At 39.1% G+C, this 22,340-nt stretch overlaps 1 protein-coding gene across 10 annotated transcripts in view; it reads left to right on the forward strand.

The window, feature by feature from the left end:
• Nucleotides 1-22,340, forward strand: part of FAM13C (family with sequence similarity 13 member C) — a 142,702-nt gene that overhangs the window by 113,314 nt on the left and 7,048 nt on the right. For 5 of the 10 annotated variants that reach the window (XM_052798904.1, XM_052798905.1, XM_052798909.1 and 2 more), the window contains 7 exons: nucleotides 2,360-2,510; nucleotides 2,890-2,955; nucleotides 8,284-8,494; nucleotides 9,403-9,541; nucleotides 10,978-11,059; nucleotides 13,482-13,693; nucleotides 19,508-19,591. In XM_052798904.1, the coding sequence (XP_052654864.1) occupies nucleotides 2,360-2,510; nucleotides 2,890-2,955; nucleotides 8,284-8,494; nucleotides 9,403-9,541; nucleotides 10,978-11,059; nucleotides 13,482-13,693; nucleotides 19,508-19,591 (945 nt within the window). The remainder of the gene's footprint in view (nucleotides 1-2,359; nucleotides 2,511-2,889; nucleotides 2,956-8,283; nucleotides 8,495-9,402; nucleotides 9,542-10,977; nucleotides 11,060-13,481; nucleotides 13,694-19,507; nucleotides 19,592-22,340) is intronic. The other 5 variants (XM_052798907.1, XM_052798908.1, XM_052798913.1 and 2 more) reach the window with 2 other exon arrangements.

Here is a 22,340-nt window from a genome sequence, read left to right on the forward strand (position 1 = left end):
ACTGCTACTTGAAAGCTGTTGAAGGTGAGATGGTTTCCATCATTCTGTCTCTAATTGAAGCCCTGCAGAGGATTAAAGATGACTTTGAAGGTACCTCATAAAAGATGCTCAAACTAATGGTAAGAATTCTACTAAGTACATCAAAAGCAGGAAGCCAGGTAGGGTATCACTGGGACTGCTGGCTGGCTGACATGTAAAATGGGCACTAAGGTGATACGGCTATAAACAGAGAAGCTGAGTGAATTTGTTATATTGGTCTTCACAGATAAAGCCCATGCTGGGACATTTGCACACCTGGTATACTCTAGCAGACAGGTTAAAGGACCCAGATCAGTTTGAAGTAATATACGTAAAATATTGGACCAAGCAGTGTCAGTAAATGACAAGGAAAAAATGCCAGTCATTCAGGAGTCCTGGAGAAACTGAGGTGTGAAGACGAGGCACTGCTGTTCAAGATGGGTAAATTATCCTTACAAATGACAGCTGGGCCAGACGATGGTAGGTTGTTAATGCAACCTGTACCTGGGAATACTAAATGTTATCTTCTGCCTCAGATCATAGAAACCAGCTCTATATCATGCCATATTTTTAAAGAATGGTATTATGTTTAGGCATTTAATTATGAATCAGTGCTTGATCTTGCAATCACTTCCTTCCTGGTTTTATAGGATGAGATGTCAAAATGTATCTTGACAACAGATGAGAGGAACTTAATTCTAAAATGAACGTATAACACAAGCCATTTCTTTGCTCACATGTCTCTAATATCAAGCTGCTTCTCATAGGAATGGCCAGAGCTGTTTGCTCTGGGACCAGGAAAAGGAAGGTGTTCCTGGATTTCCTTTTTGACCTAAGCTGAGGCCTAAATCCAAGTGTTTGATTGTAACCTAATCTGATTTGTGGAACAGCACATGGATTTTGAAGCACTCCTGACAGCACATAGAGGGTTGCAGCATCTACTTATGGTGATGTTGTGCTTTTTCAAAGCTTCCCTATTTTGAGGTATCTCTAGAAAGAGCTACTTTCTGCTCCCTTTTCACTGCCTGAATTCTATAAAAGGAATGAAAGGATCAAGGCTGAAAGTCTTCCCTGCTGTTCTCAGCCAAATTAGTTTCCATCTTTATTTTGTTTTACCTAAAACCACTGGCATCATTGGGTTTATAAAAGGGCTGTATTACAATAAAAATGATGCAAAGACATATTAAACTACTTACTACATAGGTGATACTGTTACACAAAGGAAATTATTCCAACAAATAAATAAATTCATTATTTCATTAAATGAATTAATAAATTGGTTTCAGGTCTTTGACAGAGTGGGGAAAGGAGCTTTTCAGGGTATAAACTTGAGGAATTTTTTTTCTATTGCAACTCAGGTTTATTTTTTTCAGAAAATGCTCTTCACAAATATGTACCATTTGAGTGACTTAACATTTTACGTATATTCTGTGTGTGCCAGCTGTGTGATTATTAGGGCAGCCTTGTGTGATTTTGTTTTCTGTTGCAAGCTGTATTTCCCTTGAGAGAGGGGAACTGAATGAGTGGGGTATCGGTGGTGACTCATTTTGCCCAGTCAGATGGTGATTAGGGCTCTCACAGCATTTACATCACAGCAAGATGCTTGTGTCAGATTGTATAGCTGAATATTGCATGCAGCAATAAAGATTAAAATGAGAAATGGACCAAGCGTGACACAGTAGCTGGAAGTGATGTTATAGATAACAAGCCTTGCCCTCATTGATTTGACTGCAGCAAGTGACAATGATCTGTTAATATTACCTTTGCAGCGGATAGGAAATGATCTGGTTGCCTGTGGAAGCAGCAGCAGCCTACATAAAAGCTATGTCTACATAAAGAAGTATCTCTAAAAAAGCCAATTAAAAAATAGCTCTTCCAAGAACCCCATGAGGGAGCGTGTTCTCAGTAACTCGTTGTTCACTGCTGCATACTGCACTCACTGGCTAGAGAGGGAGATTTGTTTTTTTATGAATGGTAAATGGGGAGGGACATAATGTCATCAGATCGTGATGTCAGCCCAATGAATGAAATACTTGCTTAATGTATTGCTTCAAGACCAAGAAAAGGGACACCATCTCAGTTTGGCTTCCTAGAATAAATTGTCTTTTGCTGACGAAGTCATCTTTGCCACATGTCATGAATAATCTATATAAATTGGGACTTAAATAACCAGAACTCAAGAAACTCATGGAATAGTGCACGTTTGTTCTCTTGCACGTCCTTGCAGAGCTGCTAGTGGAACACCCCTTTGCAGGCGCTGCTAATGGGCTCAGTGAGTTGAAAAGCCATCGCTGTGTTCTGTTGTTCTCTATCTAGCCCAATGTTCTGCTTTTGTCTGCAGAATTCTTTGTTGAAGCTACAAGCCCTTGAAACCGATCTGTGCTCCGCATTTCTGCCAGCCCCGGAAGAAACTCCTCAGCTGCCGGCACCCAAGGATCCAGTCCCTTCATCAGTCCAAACCAGTGTGCAAGCTGATGGGGCCAGCTGTGGAGGTAAGCAACCATGCCACAATGTGTTCTCATTTGCAATTATAAAAAAGCCTTGTGACTTGCAGTTTAATATCAGATTTGCAGTCCTCTGGGAAACAGTGCAGAGCTAATGCAAAGCACCATTTCCTGATGCAAATGCTGTGTAACGTAAAAAGGGGTGATACCTGTTAAAAGAATGGAAATTAATGGCTATAACCTTCTGTTAGAGACGGAGAGGGAGTCTTCCTTTTCAGACAGGTTTTAAGAATCCTGATTCTTTTATTTTCAGTTTTAGTCTGTTTTTTTTGTTCAAGTAAATTTACGCTCTTTACTTCCTATGTCTGTATTGTGTGAGATCACCTGCCATATCATGTAATTCTATTTTTGTCATTCTTTTTATCAGAGCAATATCACTTCATTTCTCCTATTATTGATTTTAATTTAATGCATCAGCAGAGAGATAGCGAAGGTGAGTTTTACAGCATGTGGATTTTAATCATTCATGAACCTGTATTATTACCCATCTGGGCAAACTGTGGTGTGTTTTCTCTCCCTCTTTCCTCAATATGGAAACCAGTCCTTGCAAATAAATAGCCCTAAGGCTCGGCACTATTTTTGTCAATTCATAGCTTTTAGTCACAGGGCTGGCAAAGTCGTGATGCTCAGTAGAAGAGGAATCACTGTTCGTGAAAAATAGGTCAAAGGCCATATGACTAATACATCTCACAGACAAGTGACATGAATACACAAATACTTAAATCATTCACCATGTATGGTCCAAATTAAGGCAGATAGGTCAGTAATGCCTTTGCAATTGATGCTTTATGTCAGAATAAAGGCTGGGTTCAGAAGAACTTACTTCAGAAGCTGTTTGCTTAGAATTTTCAGCAAGAAATAATGGTAAGTTATTTACCTAAAACCCCCCAAAAATGATAGTGTTCTACTTAAGAAATTCTAAAGTTTGAGGTTTGCATTGCACAGTTAAGGCAAATGGTATGTAGAATCCAAATTATTATAAAGATGAAGGAATGTAAAAAATGCTAAATATCCTGTAGTTTAGCTAAAAAAAAAAAAAAAAAAAAGGATGCTTTAGCCCAGCTAGGCAAATACCTTAATAGGTCTTGGATACACGTATGGAACTTGCACTGGTGCTAGTCCCTTGGTGTGGATCTGAGGCAGAGACAGATCCTCTATCTGTGCTGCATAGGCAGAGACATTTTGCAGCCCATCCAAAATCTTCACTGGCTCTTTTCCTTTATGGCAGGGTGGGTTTTTCCTCCTTTTTCAGTAGTTTACTGAATTATTTTGTTCTGGTAGTTTTGGAATTCATTGTTAGGATGGTCTTTTTTTTCCTTCGCTTCCTTTGCTTATTTTTGCTGTTTTGATTGGATTTTCTTTTAAATCATACTGGTAGTAACCCCTAATTCCGATACCCTCTCTAGCTCCTATTTGCCTGTCTCCAGCTACACAGGCAAATACTGGATGATGTAGCATTTCTCTCACACAGTTCAGAGCATGCTCTGTCACTCTAGCAGTTCAAACTTGTGCTTTAGTTAAAGCTTACCTATATAATGGTTTTAAATGTATGCTCATTCCTGCTAATATCTGCTTTGTGGTTTGTGGGGTTTTTTTAATAACTTGCCATTTTGCATAGATAGAGGTAGTCCTATTTCTGTCTCTTAAATTACTACTGAAATCTTCTGATACGTTGAGTTTAGGTACAGTTGTCACATGGGACTATGGGCTATTTCAGGTCGAACTTGGATGGAAGTCCAGAGATTTGTACCAGGCTAGGAACAGAGTTTTTAGAGGATGTGCCGTATATACTACGTCTCTAGTTATTAGCCTTTGATCAGTGAATCAGGCAATAAAAATTTTAATATTAACAATATACAAATGTATTATTTTTAAAATAAACATGATTGAGTAGTCTATTTAATTTGTTTTGTTTCACATCCCAGTGAACAAAAATTAGAAAAAAAATACATTATATATATGGTGAATGAAGCTAGAACAGTCTAGTAAAATGGCAGGGTATTTCAGGATGCAAATTTTAAGGGGTGAACAGTAACTCTTATCTCTGAGCAAAGTCATCAATTTCCAGTTTACTTTTGAATATGTAAAAACTTGAATTAGAGCTGGCAAAGTGAGACCATAAAGAATTGCAAGGAGGTATTAAGCTAATTTTTTTTAAGGGGAAAAAAAAGAAAAGCAGAGTATGAGTAATTTCTATAGCTTTTGGATATGAGTATACATCAAATATTTGACACTGAGCATTGAGCAGCTAAATTTAACTACAAGGTGTTCTAAATGTCTTTTAAATTAAAAATCCTGATACTGGCATTCACAGATGTAACGTGTTGAGGCATGAACACATTATATCTGCATATTCCTTTTAAATACAACAGATTTCAGTGTATTATTGTTTTACTTAAAGAATATCACATGCAGAAATACAGACTTATACTATATGCCTTGTCATATGATTGAAGTCCATGTTATGAAGCTTACTGCATATTGTAAGATACTAGAACGTGGCTTTAAGTCCTGTAGTGAGCCCTTGTCAGTGCTAAGCTGGACTGATCAGATGAGATGGAGTAGATGCAGGCTAAGGGGCAACTTACTGGCTTGGCTAGACGTGGCTTTAGTTCCCAGTTTTGGCAAAAATAGAGGCTAAAGTTAGATGAGACACATGAACACAGGTAGATGGTTGGTCAGTTCATGGGCTACTCTCAGGATGATGCTTAGTGTCTTGTTTAGGATCTGTGCAGAACTGGAATCAGAATGATGGCCCTAAATTTTAATTAAAAATGCAGTGGTTTATAACTTGTCATCATCCTGAAATGTTCTGCTATTACAGTAATTGGGCCATGTAAATGAATCTGTTTGAATGACTTGCTGACCACTTCTGGGCAGTATGTAGTAATTTAATGCATCTGTAGTAGGGTTGGGACTAAAACCTTTCTTGGGGCCATACCAAAGTTGCACCAGTTTACAAGCTTTAGCAGAGCAATGCTGTCAGGAAACTGTGGTGCCAAGGAAATGGAAGAGCCCTGGCCTTTGGGAAATATTCCCAAATTCACCTGGCATGCAGGTTGTCTCCCTTTCATTTGCTGGCTGAATAAAAAACGTCCTTGAACTCTCTGCAGCTTTGTGTGGTTTTACATTGGAGCTGTTCCAGCCAGTACTTGTCATTTGCATTTATCTTCCAGGAGCGTTTAGTTTTGAATGTGTACTTTTCTTCCATTTCTGAGACTGGGTTGGGCCTAGTAAAATTGCCTGGTTGTAAATGTGAAGAGGAGCAAATGTCTGTGACCATATAGTTTATCAGCAGTACAGGCTGCCTCCTGCAAGAGGAGTATTTCTAGGTCCACAGAAAATCAGAGTTCAAATGTTGCAAACTTTTTTTCCTGCACCTATCATACACAGACTGGCTGATTTTTTTTTATAACATCATTTTCCTTTCACAGTGAGGAGACTGCTACTTAATATGACTATAAAAGAATTTATTCCTTTTAATAACAGAGCATGAGAAATCGTGGAACTATTCTTAGTCAACCTACTTCACAGTGATTATACGTTTCTTGAAGTTCAGAGATGGTGAAATAAAAGGAAGGAAGCCAGCTTCTTCTCATTGACAATATTGTTTTTCAGAAGTAAAAAGAAAAACCCAAACCAAACCCCAACCGAAACTATTAATTTTTTTAAGTCTTACAGGGTAAGGAAAGTTTACTTGCCAGAAAGTGACAACACTTTTGTTTGCAGAACAACATTTATTCCAGCCATTATCACTGTATGTTGTCTGTGTATGTAATTTCCCATGACTGGTACAATGCTCTGCCCTTGCTTCTCCCAGATGCCTTTCTGGATCTCTCTATGGGAGGATTTGAATCTCATACACGATTTAGAAGTTTTGGGTGTTGCTCTGGTATCTTGGAGAGTTGAATTTGACCTACAGAGTATGAAGTACTTAGAGGAAAGATGCCAGGTTAGAATTAATAATCAGCTACATTGTCTCATTGTCAAAATGCTTAACATAATTATAATTGATGGTGCTGTTACAGTAGATGTACTTAGAGATACAAAAGTTGTGTAACTTTTGCATGAAAGACTAAACTGTGATTATACAATATACGATTGGACTTTTTGTTGTCTGTAAAGCAAAAACAGTTGGATAGTGCCTGATAAAATGATATTTTAGACCATTGTAACTATTATTTTTTAAATAAAATAGTTGCTTTCTATGAAGGGTGCCATTTAGAGCTGGTTTGTCCCCACTGTCCCAGTGCAGCGATAGGGATTTGTAGCTTCAGTGTCTGTTGGGCAGAGGTCAAATAAAATGTACTGCAAAGGTTCCATTAAAATCCTGAAAGAAAGACCCACTCACCACAGAAATGTCATGTCCCATGTACAAAGGAGAAAAAGGAAAGAAAGTGAAGGTGAAAGAACTTTTCTAAACCTGCCTGCTCTTCTGTGAGTAAATCCATGTACAGTTGTTCTTCTGTGTAGTTTTAGACTTTCATTGAATAAAAAGATTCTGTGAAATGTATTACAATGCATGCTATATTGCAAATATAATACTGATTAGAAATAATATGCATGCTGCCTGGAAATACAAAATAATAGATATGAATTCAAAGGCTGTATATATACATGGTTTTAGAAGAAAAAATAATGTAGCTGGTGTAAAATATTATGTACTATGGAAACTGATGTAGGGGAATCTGAGACAGAGCACATCCTTTGCTTTAACATATATTAACTGTCTTTTGGGGGAGAGCTTTTATGAGAGCATGGAGTTTCTCCCTAAAAGTATAATCTGCTTTAAAGAACAATCATCTGATAGCAAAAATATTGACTGGGCTAGATCATCCTCACCCATTTCACCCACTGAGGGTGAGGAAGAAGATTCAATGGTTCTTCCAATTAATGTACCCAGATATAGCAAAGGGAAGATGAGCTCTTGGTACTCCCTGGAGGTAGGGCCCGTAATGTGCCCATTGTTTACCATGTTACCCATAAACAGAATCAGTGTGATGAGGTTCACCAATTCCTAGTTTTTCAGTCCAGAATAAATTATTCTGACTTCTAGCTTGACCACCTCTATAAAACAAATTTTACCTTTTGAGGCACCTGAGGCGAGGTTTCCATTTATAGTCCAAGACAATATTAACATAGTATCATAAGCATGACTCCTCCAAGCAGTCACTGCACACTATCTTGAATAACTACCTGAAGGTTTTTGGTTGTTGCTATTTTCATATCTTGTGTTCTTTAGACCCACGGGTATGTTACTTCAAACCTTAACGAAACTCCGCAGCATACTGCAAGCAACACTGGAGGTTCTTAGCATCAGGACATACTATATTTTTTATCTGCCTTTCTCTTGACCAAAGGACTAAATGCTAAATCATAAAATTAAACTTGTTTTGTACATTCATCGTCGTCTTCAGGAATGTGGCTTTTGAAAGCAAACAGATCTATGAAAATATAATTAATGCCGCTATTCTGGGAAACTCTCCATCTTTATATTAGACTTCATAGTTTACAAACACACCCATCCACCTTCTCCTGTGGAACTCAAAAATGCTTTATGTTAAGCCGGGAACTGTCCTTTCTATTTTCTCATCCTCAGTATTATGTTCATCCTGCATGTGATACTTTGCTGAACTATTTGCTGTTTACTTTGAATACTTATGCTTTGAATACTTCTATAAGTATACATTTATATTTATCTAGGTAGCTAAATATCTTGTGAGTGACCCTCGGTCCATATTGGTTTATGCTTTCTTTCTAGAGCCTGTGCCAGCCCACAGAGACTGGCAGAATGACATGGACAGCAGCCCACAAGAACATCACTCCCTAGGGACCAGTCGACTCCTGTATCACATTACAGATGGAGACAATCCTCTTTTGTCACCACGCTGCTCTATCTTTAGCCAAAGCCAGAGATTTAATCTAGACACAGAGTCTGCCCCTTCTCCACCAAGTGCTCAACCTTTCATGATGTAAGAAAATATATTTTAATTCTTATATATTTTAAATAATTTTTGTACAATCCACAGTCTTAGATTCTTTGTGTGTTTTTTCAGTTACTGTTATGTCATAAACAAGAAATTTTCATATTGTAGCTTATTTTGACATGGTTAATTTGCAATACCAGAAATAGGATCTAGCGTTTTTTCAGTCATAACACAGTACAATATTGTAAAGACAGTTTTAAATGTTAGTTAGTAATTAGTCTGATGACTGAATATAACATAGGGAGTGCTATCAAGGTATAATACTAAAAATTTCAGCTGCAATAGAACTATAGCTTGAGTCATTCACGAGATACAAGAGTGTCATAGAACATATGAACAGTCCATATATGTGATCCCCAGAAACCAAGCTGTGGGTTTCAGACAGAAACCAAACTTTCTTAAGAGCTTGTATACATAGCTGTCAGCTGCATATGAATAATAATCTGATCTATTGATTTGCAATTGTAAAAAATCAGAAACTAAACTGCCTTCAAAATGATAATATTTATTCAAGTTAATAAAAAACTCCCCGAGCTTACTTTTACAAATCATGTTGTTACAGTCTCCCTTTACATTTGGAAGATTTGTGAAGTAAGATGTGGGTGTTAAATGTAAATACTGGATCAGGTTGTGACCTACCAGATTAAACTTTTGAAAAATATTCAGAAATACCACAATTAATTAAAAAAAAGAGAGAGTGAAAGACAGTACCCTAGGGGTACCTTCAAGCAAAAAGCAATTATTTTATGCTTAGTTTGTAAAACTAAACTGTCTGTCCTGTGAAGGAACCTAGCTGCAAATTCTGAAGTGCTAGGAAAGTGTCAAGTGTGCCTGAAATAAGGCATGGTCCATTATATAGCCAGTTATTTGATCCAGCTACTATGCTTTTGCAGGCCAAGAAGTTCTTCTAGATGTAACTGTGAAGAGTGCAAAGAACCACAAACAGTGGCACAACTTACCAAGCATCTTCAGAGTCTCAAGAGGAAAATTAGAAAGTATGAAGAAAAGTTTGAGCAAGAAAAAAAATACCTGGTAAGTTAATAATTGAAAAGACAAAGGGAAATACTACAAGAGGCAGGCAAGAATCCCAGTGTATTTAAACTTAGGCAAAACAATAGGAGAAAGGGTATTTTTGGTAAAATGAGATAGGAAAATAATCAAAGAGGCATTTTTATCTTTCTTCAGCAATCTTTTTATCATCTTTCAGTGTATGCAGTAGTTCTGAGACTCTAATTTACATTTTCTTTGGATTACCTTTGTTGCAAAATTTCCATCTTCTAGATATGTGAGAAGTGTGAATCAGTGAAGCATAGCTGACAGGCTTGTGAACCAAAATGCTTCAAAAGATGAAAAGCTACTTACTTACTTTGTAGAAGTCATTTGCTTGAAAACTGTTGCTCTACTGTGCAGATTCCTTCATTCAGGCAGACTCCTGTAAACCTCCAAAGCATAGGGCTCAATAGAAGCTGATGGCAGAAATTATAGAAATAAAAATTGTGATGTGTTGCTGGTGGGGGGGTTGTTTGACGTCAACGGTGTGCTCTGTGCAGTACATGCAAGATCATTGCTCATATTGAGCTAGTTTGTGTTATATGAATTGTGTGGGATAAGCATATCAAAACATCTGCGATGTTAAGGATGTGTACAATATGAAACAGGGAAATTTGTGATATTTTATGACTACATTAAAATGAAAATGAAGTAAATTGTATATTACCTTATAATCTCATCAATGACTGCAAACTGAAACGTACATTTGTGAATCGTACTGCTCTACAGTCATCATAGACTCTTAGGAGTAAAATATCATACCTAAACAGTCATCACGCTGTGACCAGAAAAGAAATTATTTCAGAGGCTTAATTTTGCAAAACTGTTTTGCCATTTTAAATACCTGAGTTTCGAAGATCCAGTGTAAATTGATTTTAATTTGGAGGCAATTTAAGAAGAACTGATATACAAAGATTTTGTTGTTTGTGGCTTTTGAAATCACTCTGTTGCACAGGATTTTTTCATTTTATTAATTAAGCAGTTCAGTTGAAATTTTTAAAGTGCTGTTTCCCAAGAGAATCCCTGTCTTAAAGCAGTAAGGGCTTATCTCTGCAAGGGACAGAGTGCTTCAGTTACCATGCAGGAAATCACTTAGGAACTTGACTAACATTAGGTATTTGATCAGTCCTTTTGAAGTCACTGAGATTACTTACCCAATTAGTCAGGGACTTGGATGGTTTTTTTAGGATCAGAGCCAAAATACTCAGATCCGTGTAGCACTGTGGCACAATGGGGAGAGATAAGTCATGATAAATTAGTACCATGATTAAGCCAAATGCTCTGCATGACACTATGATATAGTGCAGTTGGAACTACAGACATTTTTTAGCACACTGTGTGTGGATAGGTTTTTATCTGTTTGATTGTATAACCGTCAATTCCTTCTGTTTTATTCTTCCTTTTTTCTTTACACTCAGCCTTCACATGGTGACAAGACTTCCAATCCTGAAGTTCTGAAATGGATGAATGATTTGGCCAAAGGTCGTAAGCAGCTCAAAGGTACATAATAGCATGTAGTTTCACTTTATTGCTGAAGCTTTTGGAAGTAAGAGTGTACCCAAAATATTTTGCAGTTAGTTTTCTAACCTCAGTGCTCTGCTTATTTTTCACAGTGCATGGCAATAAGTCTCGCAATGACAACAAAGATATTAGGTGATATGACTTGCTTTGATTCCTGAAAGCAGGGATTAAAGTAAGCCAGTTCAACCCTCATAACAAGGCTAAAAAGGAGAAGGGGAAAAAGACATCATCTCTCCCTCATCACTATAAACATTCATGCAAAAGGCAATGTTATTCCGAATATTTTTATGAGTGTCTGAAATATAGAACTACAAAATTAGAAGTCTCCTTGTAATAGTACAAATGTAGGTGCACAATGTTTCTTTAGGACTGAGGTTACACAACTCTAAAGCTTTTATTTTTTTGATCATAAAACCAGATCTTTCCCTGATATTAGATTTGGTCTTGAGGGTCAAGTTTTGCCCTTGACTGTCTGCATACCACGCCATTAATGTCTGTGTGTGTATCGCATGCTTACCCTCAGGGAAAATATAGCCAAGACTGATTGATTTCTTTTTTAAAGGCTATTTATAATTTATCTAAATCTTTTTTTTTCCCCATTATAAATGGATTCTCACTACTAATTAAATTGTAGTATTATCTTTCATCTCTGTTTTGGATATAGTTAAGAATGTAGATATAAAGGGTGAGACTGTGGTAAATCAAGAATTACAAATTCATCTTTCAGTAAATTTAGTCTGGAAAGTTCTCCTCTAAGTACTACGCTGCATGATTACTAGATTATTACTATTTTTTTCCCTTGAACTTTGTGTTACAAATCCAGGAAGGGCAAATGAGAGGAAATGGTCAAACTGCACAGTTAACTTTCTGAAAATTATCGCTCTGGCTCAACCATTGCTTCAGCTAGCCAGGGTGTCTAGCTTTCATAGATCAGCCTCACCTTCACACCCAAAATGTCTCGACTCTGTGAACACCCTTGATTTTATTATACTGAGTAATGACACTGCTTTTAAGTGATTCATGAGGTTCACCAGACAGGTGCAACTGAAATGGAAAAATGCTCATGTGCTTGTAGGTCCTTCTTCAAGTTCATAAGGCTTGTCCATCCTTCCTAGCTCTATGCGTTAACTGAAAGTTACTGGGTTTCCCTACAAACCTGGCCTGTATCCTCAAACTGTCACAGCTAAAAAAATTATGTTACTGTTTCTGCATGGATTTCAATAAATTTAACACATTTGGAGCCATCAATTTCCTGCTTTGGCCAAGGGCCTTCACCAGCCAGGCATATGCTAGGAACAAAGCCTGGTTTTAAGGGAGCTAATTCAGACCCCAATTCAATTTCCTTGTTGCTCTGTGCAGGTCCCTGGAGCTCCAGGGTCTTTGGCTTGGTGTCAAGCTAACATACTTACACACTTTATTGCATCCAGGCAGGTTGCTGACTGGGAAGCTAGGACACACTGTAACCTGTATGACTTCTACTGGGTAGCTCAGGTGCTTTTCTGCCAAGGGAAGTCATTTAAGCAAAGTGGCTGATTCTCCTTGTGAGGACCAGCTCAGCAGCCTGGCTGGGATGGCAATGCAGCCTCTGGAAGGGAGGGTTATGGTTTAAATTGCACTAGAGAAGAGTGGGGTTGGTTGTGCAGACCTGGAGTACCTGGCTCCAGCAGCCTGGCAGCTGGCACGCCGGGCTCTCTAGCACAGCTTAGCCTCCCCAGCCCTTCTCAGGAGGGGGCCTTCACTCTCCTCCTCACTTGCGCAGCAGCACAGGAGGGCAGGCAAGCACAGCTGGGATGAGAGTGGGGCAGGTGGCTGCAGAGGCACTGCCTCTTGTCCAGGAAGGCATCTGTGAAGGGCTTAGAAAACAATCCCCACAGCAGGCTTGGACGTGTTCTTACTTATACCAGACATCAAATCAATTGAGAGTGCATGGGTTTATTGAGGAGAAGGGGGCGAGAGCGAGCTCTGCTTCCATATCCCCCCCCCCCCCCCCCCAAACCTCCCACAAATATTCTGAAGTGTTGTTTGTCCTTTTAAACCCCTTTCCTAACCTCATTCCCACCGAAATTCTGCACCGACTCCTACCCAGACCCCACTCTTTAACCCAGTGCCTCTTCAGTCCTTACCTTTTATGTCAAAGATAGGCTTGGAGGAAAAAGAGAAGTACGTATGTGCTATAAGTTTCATTGGCGTGGACACATCTCATCCGTTCACCATTAGATAACCCTTTAACCAGGTAAAAGATGTGACATGTTGAACTGAAGCGGAGTTACTTTCCTACACAACTGTGGTATGATAATAACTGTATGCAAGAAGTAGGGATTTTTTTTTTCTTGTAGTGTCAGAGGAAACTCCTTTGCAAACTTTTCTCATCTATTTACTTGCCAAGTAATTTGCCTTTCAGAGCTGAAACTCAGAATGTCGGAAGAGCAAAACTGTACCTCTAGAGCACCCCAAAGAAATGATCATTGCGAAAACACTGGGACCTTTAAAGAGGCTGGGACACAGGAGGCCGCAAGCATGGAACCAGCTCCCTCAGTAGAAGAAACCATGGATAGTGTATTGAGACGATTAAAGGAGAAAAGACAACACTTTAACGTTCCTGAGACTATTAAGGTATTTAACAAGTATGGCTGTTTCTTTCAGAACTTTATCATCTGAGGCAGATATTAATTAGTGTGTAGCTGGCTCAGGGTATGCTGGTGCGTGTGCATCCTCTGTCTTCTGGCACTGCAGTGCATTTTCTCTCGAACAAGATGGGAGCTTTAGTGCAGTTTTCTGAAGTGACTTTTCTGTGAAGAGCTGTACAGAAAAAGAGGTGCAAAAGGTTTTTTCAAATAGTGCTAAGTGCTTTTTACTCAGAGATGTGTGTATAAAACTGTTTGCCAGGCACTGCTGAAACCTGCCTACTTGAGGTTGTGTGCGCAGGAAGTGCATATTCATGTATTGAAGATGGTGACAGCAAAGGCAATCCTATCTTGGGTCCACAGAAACTGTGTGACTAAAAATGTTCCTGAAGTTATTTTGACAATAAAGGTCCCCTCTCACCTGAGAAATGCTGAAAGCCTCTGCCCAGTAGATAGCACTGCACTAAGATCATGTGGATAGCACAACCATCCAGACTGCTTTGCCCTTCTGATCTTGTACATTTACTTGTGCTGATACTGCCTCTGCTCTTCCACGTTCTCAATTACTCTTGTAAACGTAGAAGCAATATTCCATGAAACATGCTTGCTTGGCTGGGCAATTTATTTTTGTTTTTAAACTAGTACATATTTTTAAATTGTGCTGTACCTTCACGCTACTGGCACATTATAGGGTCTGTCTAAAGCTGTTGTTCTGCAATACATATTGTCCACAAAATACTTGGAGGGGAGGGGGAGGAGCTATTTTTGCTGTGAAATGATGTTGCTATTCCTGATGCTATACAGCCAAGCAAGACAATAAATTCTGTCCTCAAAGGTACCTAAAATCTAAATGTTGACTGTAACATTTAGACTCTGGCTGATGAACGAAAAAGGGGAGGGGGTGAATGGGACAAGGAAGAGTGAAGAAGAACTAAATGCTAAACTATGCGAGACTTAAGAAATTATTCTGGGTGGATTTCAGTAGCAGAAAGGACCCGGCAGAGATAATTTTTGTTTTGTTATGTTTTGTTTTTCTTCTGTTCTTCATTCTTAAACAACTAGTTACTGTACAAAAACTAGAACTGTGCATAATGATGCTGTGCTTCTGAGATCTTGAGCTCTGCATACATGACTGATTTTTTAATTGTTTCTTTTTATGAACTACTTTTTTTAAAACCTGAAATGGAAAAAGTGTTTCATAACCAGAACTCCTTTGTAAGAAAACAAAAGATGACAACAAAACCATGCTGTTCTGTATATAGTCCTAAAAATCCCAACAGTGCAGACTGTATGATAATATTTTCAGTTGTTAATTTTTTTTTTATTGTGCAAGGAGTGAGATCAGATGACACCAAAACAGATGTCATTGAGGAAATTCTGTCCAGAAAAACTCTCTTATAAGAGTAAGTTGGGTGCGGGTCTCTGTCCCACTCATTTTTCAATTAATTGGACTTCTCCTAATTTTCCAAGAGAGAACCTCCTAAATGTGTGCAATGGCAGTGCTGGCTTGAAATATTCTTGCAGAGAATTCTGTAATGTAAATCAAATGTTTGCACAACTTAATATTTTCAAATTTTTTTAAAAGATCTTATTTATTTTCTTCTTGTATTCTTGTAGAGAGAACTTATGTTGAGAGAACTCTGTTTGTTAGCAAAGGTGTTCGATAATAGTTACACAAAACCGCTATGGAACTGAGGCTGAAAAAGGAATACTATGAAGTCAAATTGATCTATTTCAAAACAATATATTTTAATAGGTCCTTAAGTATAACATTAAAAGTGATCGGTTTTGATTATGAGTCATTCTGGACTTTTGGGGCAGAATAAGGTTGTCTGCTGGTTACAGCAAAGATCAAAGGCTTCATTTTAGCTACGTGCAACTCTGGTGTTACTGTAGATATTTTTTATCTGCAACATTTTATTTCGTATATAACATTTAGATCCTGTATCAGAATCTGAGCTAGATTAATAGCAAACTAATAGCAGCTAAATATTTCTTTTTTCAAGCTTTTGTTATTTTGGGCAAGGATAGTGTTTCCATAAAAACCTGCTGAGTTGTCCCCTGAAGTTCAACAGTGGAAAGCCTCTAAGGCCCTGCTGAAATACAAATGAGAGAATGCGTGTCCTTAACAGAGGGGCAGAGTAAAATCCTGTACCACCCAGTATCTCTAAAGAGGACAAACCACAAGATCTTAATATGAAATAGCAGAATGTGGTTTTTCCGAACACAACAACCCTCCCACAAAAAAGCCTGTGAGTAAAGTTATTGAATGAGAAGATGCAGAGAAAATTGGGATTGGCCTGTGAATGATTCAGTAACCCAAAAAGGGATGGCCACCTGTTACTATTTGTGTCACTAGCTCCTGGTGCTGGGAGATGGTGACTTATTTAACTGTTTACCTCATTTTTAGGTCCAAGGCTTCAGAAAAAAAAAACCAAAACAACATTAAGACTGTGAATGTAGGAGTTCAGGAGCCAAATAGACATAATTTGAATCATATTACTCAAAACCCCACCAAATCCCCAAAACCCAACTCCTGACTTCTAAGCCAATCCGAATTCAGTGGCTGGGGATGTAATAGCTGCCCCCGTCACAGCGAAGGGGAGCAGCAGCCCTGCGGTGCTCAGCTGTGGTTCACCGGCCGACGCGGCCTTTCACAGGGGGCTACACTCAGACTTGGCCTGACCCTCAGCTGAAGTAAACTGGCATCGTTCTATGGATGTGTCTTGTCAGTTGTTGCCTGCTTTTAAGACTTTTCTTACTATTTTTGTGTTAAATGCTGCTTTGTAATGAGCCACCACACATCGCCAAGTGGCAGACTTAGCAGGCCCTGGGAACCTGGACTCGGGCCTGCCTGGAAACAAAAGCGCTGCCTCTGAGAGCAAAAGGCCTCAGCCAGGCCCAGTCCTTGCTGTCACACTGTCTGTCCTCAGAGTTTGTATCTTCTGTCTGGAAAAACAACAGCAACCTTAAAAGGCATAAGCACCCAGGGAACTGACTAGTGAGGAAGACAGCTGTATACAATATTTTGTGTGCCTTTGTTCCAAGTTATAAAAACCAAACCGCTACCTTAGCTTCACACATAGTGTCCTTTTTCTTTCTTCACATGCAACAAACAACTTTTTCCTTATGTTTAGTTTGAACATTTCCAGTCTGTCCCCCAAGGCTTTTCTCAGACTGGTTCCCTTTGTGTATCTGTCTTCTCATTATTGACCCGCTTCAGTTCATCTTTTCTCTGGCTATGAAGCAGAGTTTTCATTTAATTAGCATTGAATTTCATGCTGCTGTAGGCAGCCTACGGTCCTAAGATGTGTCAGACAATTCTGCGTTTTGTGATTCCGCCTGCCTTCTCTGATTTTGAAATTATCAGCTATTTCAAACTTAGCTGAATACAAACCCATCTTGAGATTGCTAATAAAATGAGCTAATGAAATAGGCCCAAATGCTAAACCCTCTTGAGATTGTTTCTCATGTGTAAAATCAATATTAATCATCACTCCCTGTTTCCTCCTAACCATTCAGCTGCTCCAGGCTTAATAGTTTTTGAAAGAATTAACCTTGTATCAATTGCAGAACTAGCAATAAATAAGCAAATTAGCTACTTTATCATACTCCTGCATTCTAGTTAGCAGCTCTTCTCTTAACGTGAATGACATAATTTTGGAGTGATTAACTTACGCAGACCTTTAAGGCAAAATGTGATTAGTGGTTCTGCACTGTTTTTGCATTTGGGCAGCAAACAAAAAAGGTTTTGCTCCTGCTGAAGTTAACAGCAAGGCAGTCCTTTGATATTAGAAGAGCATTACTTCTTCAGAGCTTGATGTATTTTTAAAAAGTGGAGGCTAATTATTAAAAATACTTCTCCAAGTTATCAATAAAATAACCTAGTCATCAACTTTCTGCAGAAAGGCACCCCGCCTGCCCCCACCTCGCCAAACTCCGTTGTTCTTCACATTACTTCATTGTGGTGGATGAGCTCACCTCCAAACCTCCAAACACCGGGCCCTAATTCATACAGATCTGTTGTGATCTGGCAGAGACTGCGGAAAATGACATTAGCTGCATGTGCTCCTTGCTGTTCCAACCCAGATGAAAATATGCAAGTGTCAGGAGCAGATCTTCTTGGCAAGAGAGGTAATGGGAGAGGAGGAGGGAAATACCAGTTAAATGGTGTGCTCCCTGCATCAGACACCTATACAAATACTGCTATATCACCAACACTGACACATTGCATTGTTGAAAAATCAACGTTATTCTTTCTGGTACCATTGATTCATATTGTGATTTTTTTAATAGAAATAAACTGCTAGTGTTAGGTGTTCAGCCCAGCTGAGCAAGCACCTCGTGACTGAGGAAGAAAGCCCACCTCCGTTCCCATTGTAACTAAAGGGCTGCACTTTCTGCAGCTTCCCCATAGCGGTTCTACAGATGCATACCGTCCGGCCATAATTTCCTGCTGCCTGATCAGATTATTCTTCCATTTAATTTTAGAGACAGCACCTTTTTCTAGTATGCTTAGCATTGATGGGGTGTTCACCAGAGTATCACAATGATTGAATATTTAGGGATTTCACTGTGAATCTATCATTCCACTCCATAAATGAGTTGTGTTTGCATAGCTGAAGCTTTCTGTTCTTCATCCCTTCCCAGCCAAGGCAAATCTATTTCTCTCTCTTGATGAATAATTAAAAAGTTGAGGAATGCCATCTCTGCATTTTTGCAAGTTTCTGAGTATTTTGTCTACAATGGTTGTTGTTCTCATTTGTTACAACTAAATCATACTTAATATATAATGGGGAATGCTATATATGATTTATGAACTGATCTGGCAAATAGAAGTTAATAACATACAGATCTCATTAATTGATTTCTCCCTAGGATGGATGAGAAAAATACTTCTTTAGTTTTTCAGTTACAACAATTATTCATAAATGTTACCTAAACATTGGAAAGTGTTCTAGGAAAGTACTGCACTGGTATCTGTGGGACTTCAGTGCCAACATCTTCTACTCCTATGTTGCAGTCATCTTTTGTGAGCCTGCCTTCCCAAAACCCAACCAATGAGGTATACCTCATGTGCATGCAATTTGGCTGTGATTTTAAAGCAAAAACCTCTGCTTGTTTAGACTTTCTGTCAACTGGTATTCCCAGAAAAATTTTTCAGATGCAGGCTCTGATCGAGCAACACATGAAGATTCTTGCCTTATTGACTAAGACCATAGTTTGTACCCTTGGAAACTTTCCAGATAAGGATGCAGTGTTCTGTCAATAGCCTAATACTGCTTCCTGACTTTAAGCTTGTTAAACTGCTTTCATAGAATAGTAATTTTGAAAGAAATCAAGGCAATCAAGTATTAGATCTTTATATAATGACAGTTAAGAAAAATAATAATTCCATCCTTCCAGTACATTTTCAGTCATGCATCTTTCTCTAGAAGAAAGAGCACACCTTCAGGCCCCAAAGGCTCCACTTTGGCCAAAGTAAATACAGTGTATTTTCCACTGGTAAAGGCCTGACCTAAAGCCTACTCTAATCAGTAGAACTACCTCCATAGCTTTCATCAACTTGGCATTACGCCTTGAGAAGGTAGCATGTACTTTGATTCATTTAAAACTTCAGTCATGTAAATTTGGACTCTGTTCTTGCTAGGTTAATGCCAAGTCCCCATTGAACTCAGTGTGGACAGAAACAGAATTCATTATTAATGTTTATCTGGGCAGAATAGATGATTAAGCAGATACGTACCTGTACCCTTGTCATGAAATCCTGATTCATAATCTTATAAATAACTTTTTTAAATAGGATATGACAAAAAAGCAAATGGCTTTGGAAAAAATCAGTCTTCAGAAATGTCTACTATATTTTGAGAGTATTCATGGACAACCTGTAAGTATACCATGGAAAGATAGGTAAATTAAAAATTATCTAACTTCTCTAACAAATACTTTTGGATGCATATATTAAATGTATTTAGATGAATTTTACACTATTAACATAATTTTAGTTATTTCAGGTATAAATGTTGTTGCCTGACACTGATGAATTTGGTTTATATTTTAAAAAATAAAATAAAAGGGCAAGTTTCTAGAGGCCCTGTATCTCTCTTCATGATTGGAAGTTGTAGGTTTTGATGATAAAGGTGGAGGATTGTACATCCACAGCAGACTTGGCTCATGCATACTGTAGCTCTGCTATGACGTATGAAACATTAGAATGCTTAGCAGCTGAGAAAGGTTTATAGGGCACCATCTGAGATGTGAACTACAAAAATGACATGACCTGTCATCTGTGTTTTCCTTTATTTCACAGCAGCACTTAAAACTATTAATTAAAATCCTTTCAAGGGACTTCATTGCTGAATGTAGGTACAAAACAAACATTGGTGAGAGGATGATTTGAAAATTTGTCTATACACAACTGAGAATTCCTGTTTGATGTCTATGTCTGTATTCTTATGACTGTCTCTGTTTCTGACTAGTACTTGTTGTCGTAGGGGAAAAGGGGAGTGGCACCAACATGTGTCCAAAAATATGCCAGTTGTTAAAATGATTGTGATCTGAATCTGATCTCTCTGCATCTTGGATAAAATAATTTTTTGTCCATCTTCTTTGGGCTTGGAATGAGAGCTGAGGGGTGGAGAGAATATATAGGAAGGGTATGAAGAAATTTCATTTCCTAAGAAGGAGAACAAAAAAGAAATTGAGTTATTAGCGCTATATAGAGGTAAAAGAGACTTGAAGATTCAAAGATAGAAAAGAGAATAGGGCATGCTTTGTAGCATGGGGGTCAGAGAGGGTGTTCCTTCTCAAGGCTGAAGCAGCGCTATGATCAGCTAAGAAAGAAGATGCTAACTGCATAAGGAAAGAGGTGATCAGTGATACTAAGCTGCCATGAGGGAATCCTAAGTCTGCCAAACAGCTCTGACTTAAGGTCACAGAAAGCTCAGGGACAGTCAAGAATTTAAAGCAGGGTCATGGAAGTTAGGCAAGATTTCTAAATCTTTTTTTGTCGTTGAAAATAAACAAGCAATCTGGAGCCACTCCACACAGAGTTGCATACTTAATCGTGTCTCTCACAGAAGCAAATTTTAGTCTTTGTATCTGTATCAATGTATTTTCCTGAGGGAAAGGGGTGAAGAGTCTGCATGCATCCTGGGCACCAAGAACAGCTGGAGAATGAGGCCAGCGAGGTCCAAGCTCAGTGGCAAGCACGGGGCCTGTGCCCAGTTCAGACCTGGAGGGGTCCAGGAAAGAGAGATCTGCTGGGGAAGCTCACGCAGTTTGTAAAAGCCGGGGAGTGATGACTTGGAGATGGCAAATGAGTGACTGCCCAGGCAGAGGCACTCTGGTGACGTTAGCTAAGAAAACAGGTGCCTGCTATCAAAGAGCTGTCCCAGTGCAGAAAATGGATTTTCACAATATTGAACGTTGATTGCTGAAGCCTCAAGATTCCCTACTTTAGATGTTTCATAGAACCATAGAATGGTTTGGTTTGGAAGGGACCTTAAAGATCATGTAGTTCCAACCCCCCTGCCATGGGCAGGGACACCTTCCACTAGACCAGGTTGCTCAAAGCCCCATCCAACCTGGCCTTGAACACTTCCAGGGAGGGGGCATCCACAACCTCGCTGGGCAACCTGTTCCAGTGCCTCACCACCCTCACAGTGAAGAACTTCTGCCTTATATCTAATCTAAATCTACCCTCTTGCAGTTTAAAGCCATTACCCCTTGTCCTATCACTACATGCCCTTGTAAAAAGTCCCTTGTCGGCTTTCTTGTAGGCCCCCTTTAGGTACTGGAAGGCTGCTATAAGTTGTCCCCAGAGCCTTCTCTTCCCCACGCTGAACAACCCCAGCTCTCTCAGCCTGTCTTCATAGGAGAGGTGCTTCAGTCCTCTGATCATCTTTGTGGCCCTCCTCTCAACTTGCTCCAACATGGAGTGTCCATGTCCTCCTTATGTTGGGGGCCCCAGAGGTGGGTGCAGTACTCCAGGTGGGGTCTTATGAGAGCAGAGTAGAGGGGGAGAATCACCTCCCTTGACCTGCTGGTCACACTGCTTTGGATGCAGCCTAGGATACAGTTGGCTTTCTGGGCTGCAAGTGCACATGTTTGAGCTAGCAACCCGTGACGTGCCTTGTCACTTAACAAATATCACACCATAGCATTATCAAAAGGCTAATTGGAATGGAGTGTACTGGGATTCCAAGAAAGTAATCAGAAATTTAGCCTATTATGCAAAAACTTTAGTGGTGTTTGTTGTTGTTGTTTTTAAAGCAAATAGCAAAATTCAGTTCTAGACAATGTCACAGTTATTGTATAAACCTCCTTTGGGAGTACAAAGAGAGAACCCATCAGAAAAAATTATCAAGTTGCTGCATATTCAGAGTATCATGACTACAGCAGCCTTGAAACACAGTGGAGGGCACTGGTGATGATGAGTGCCCTGCTGATGTATAGTATGGATGACACCATCTTTACCCAGACTTACCTGAGTAGTCAGATGGAGAGGGCACTGACTAGGTTTAAAACAAAAAATTATCTGTTCTGGCTTGTTTGGCATTTCCTAGAGCTTGAATGTGTTGCAGTCAAATGGAACATGAAGACTGGGGAAGAGAAGTGGACTAGCTGGGATAGGC

Source organism: Harpia harpyja, chromosome 10, assembly GCF_026419915.1.
Source record: "Harpia harpyja isolate bHarHar1 chromosome 10, bHarHar1 primary haplotype, whole genome shotgun sequence".
Lineage (NCBI taxonomy): Eukaryota > Metazoa > Chordata > Aves > Accipitriformes > Accipitridae > Harpia > Harpia harpyja.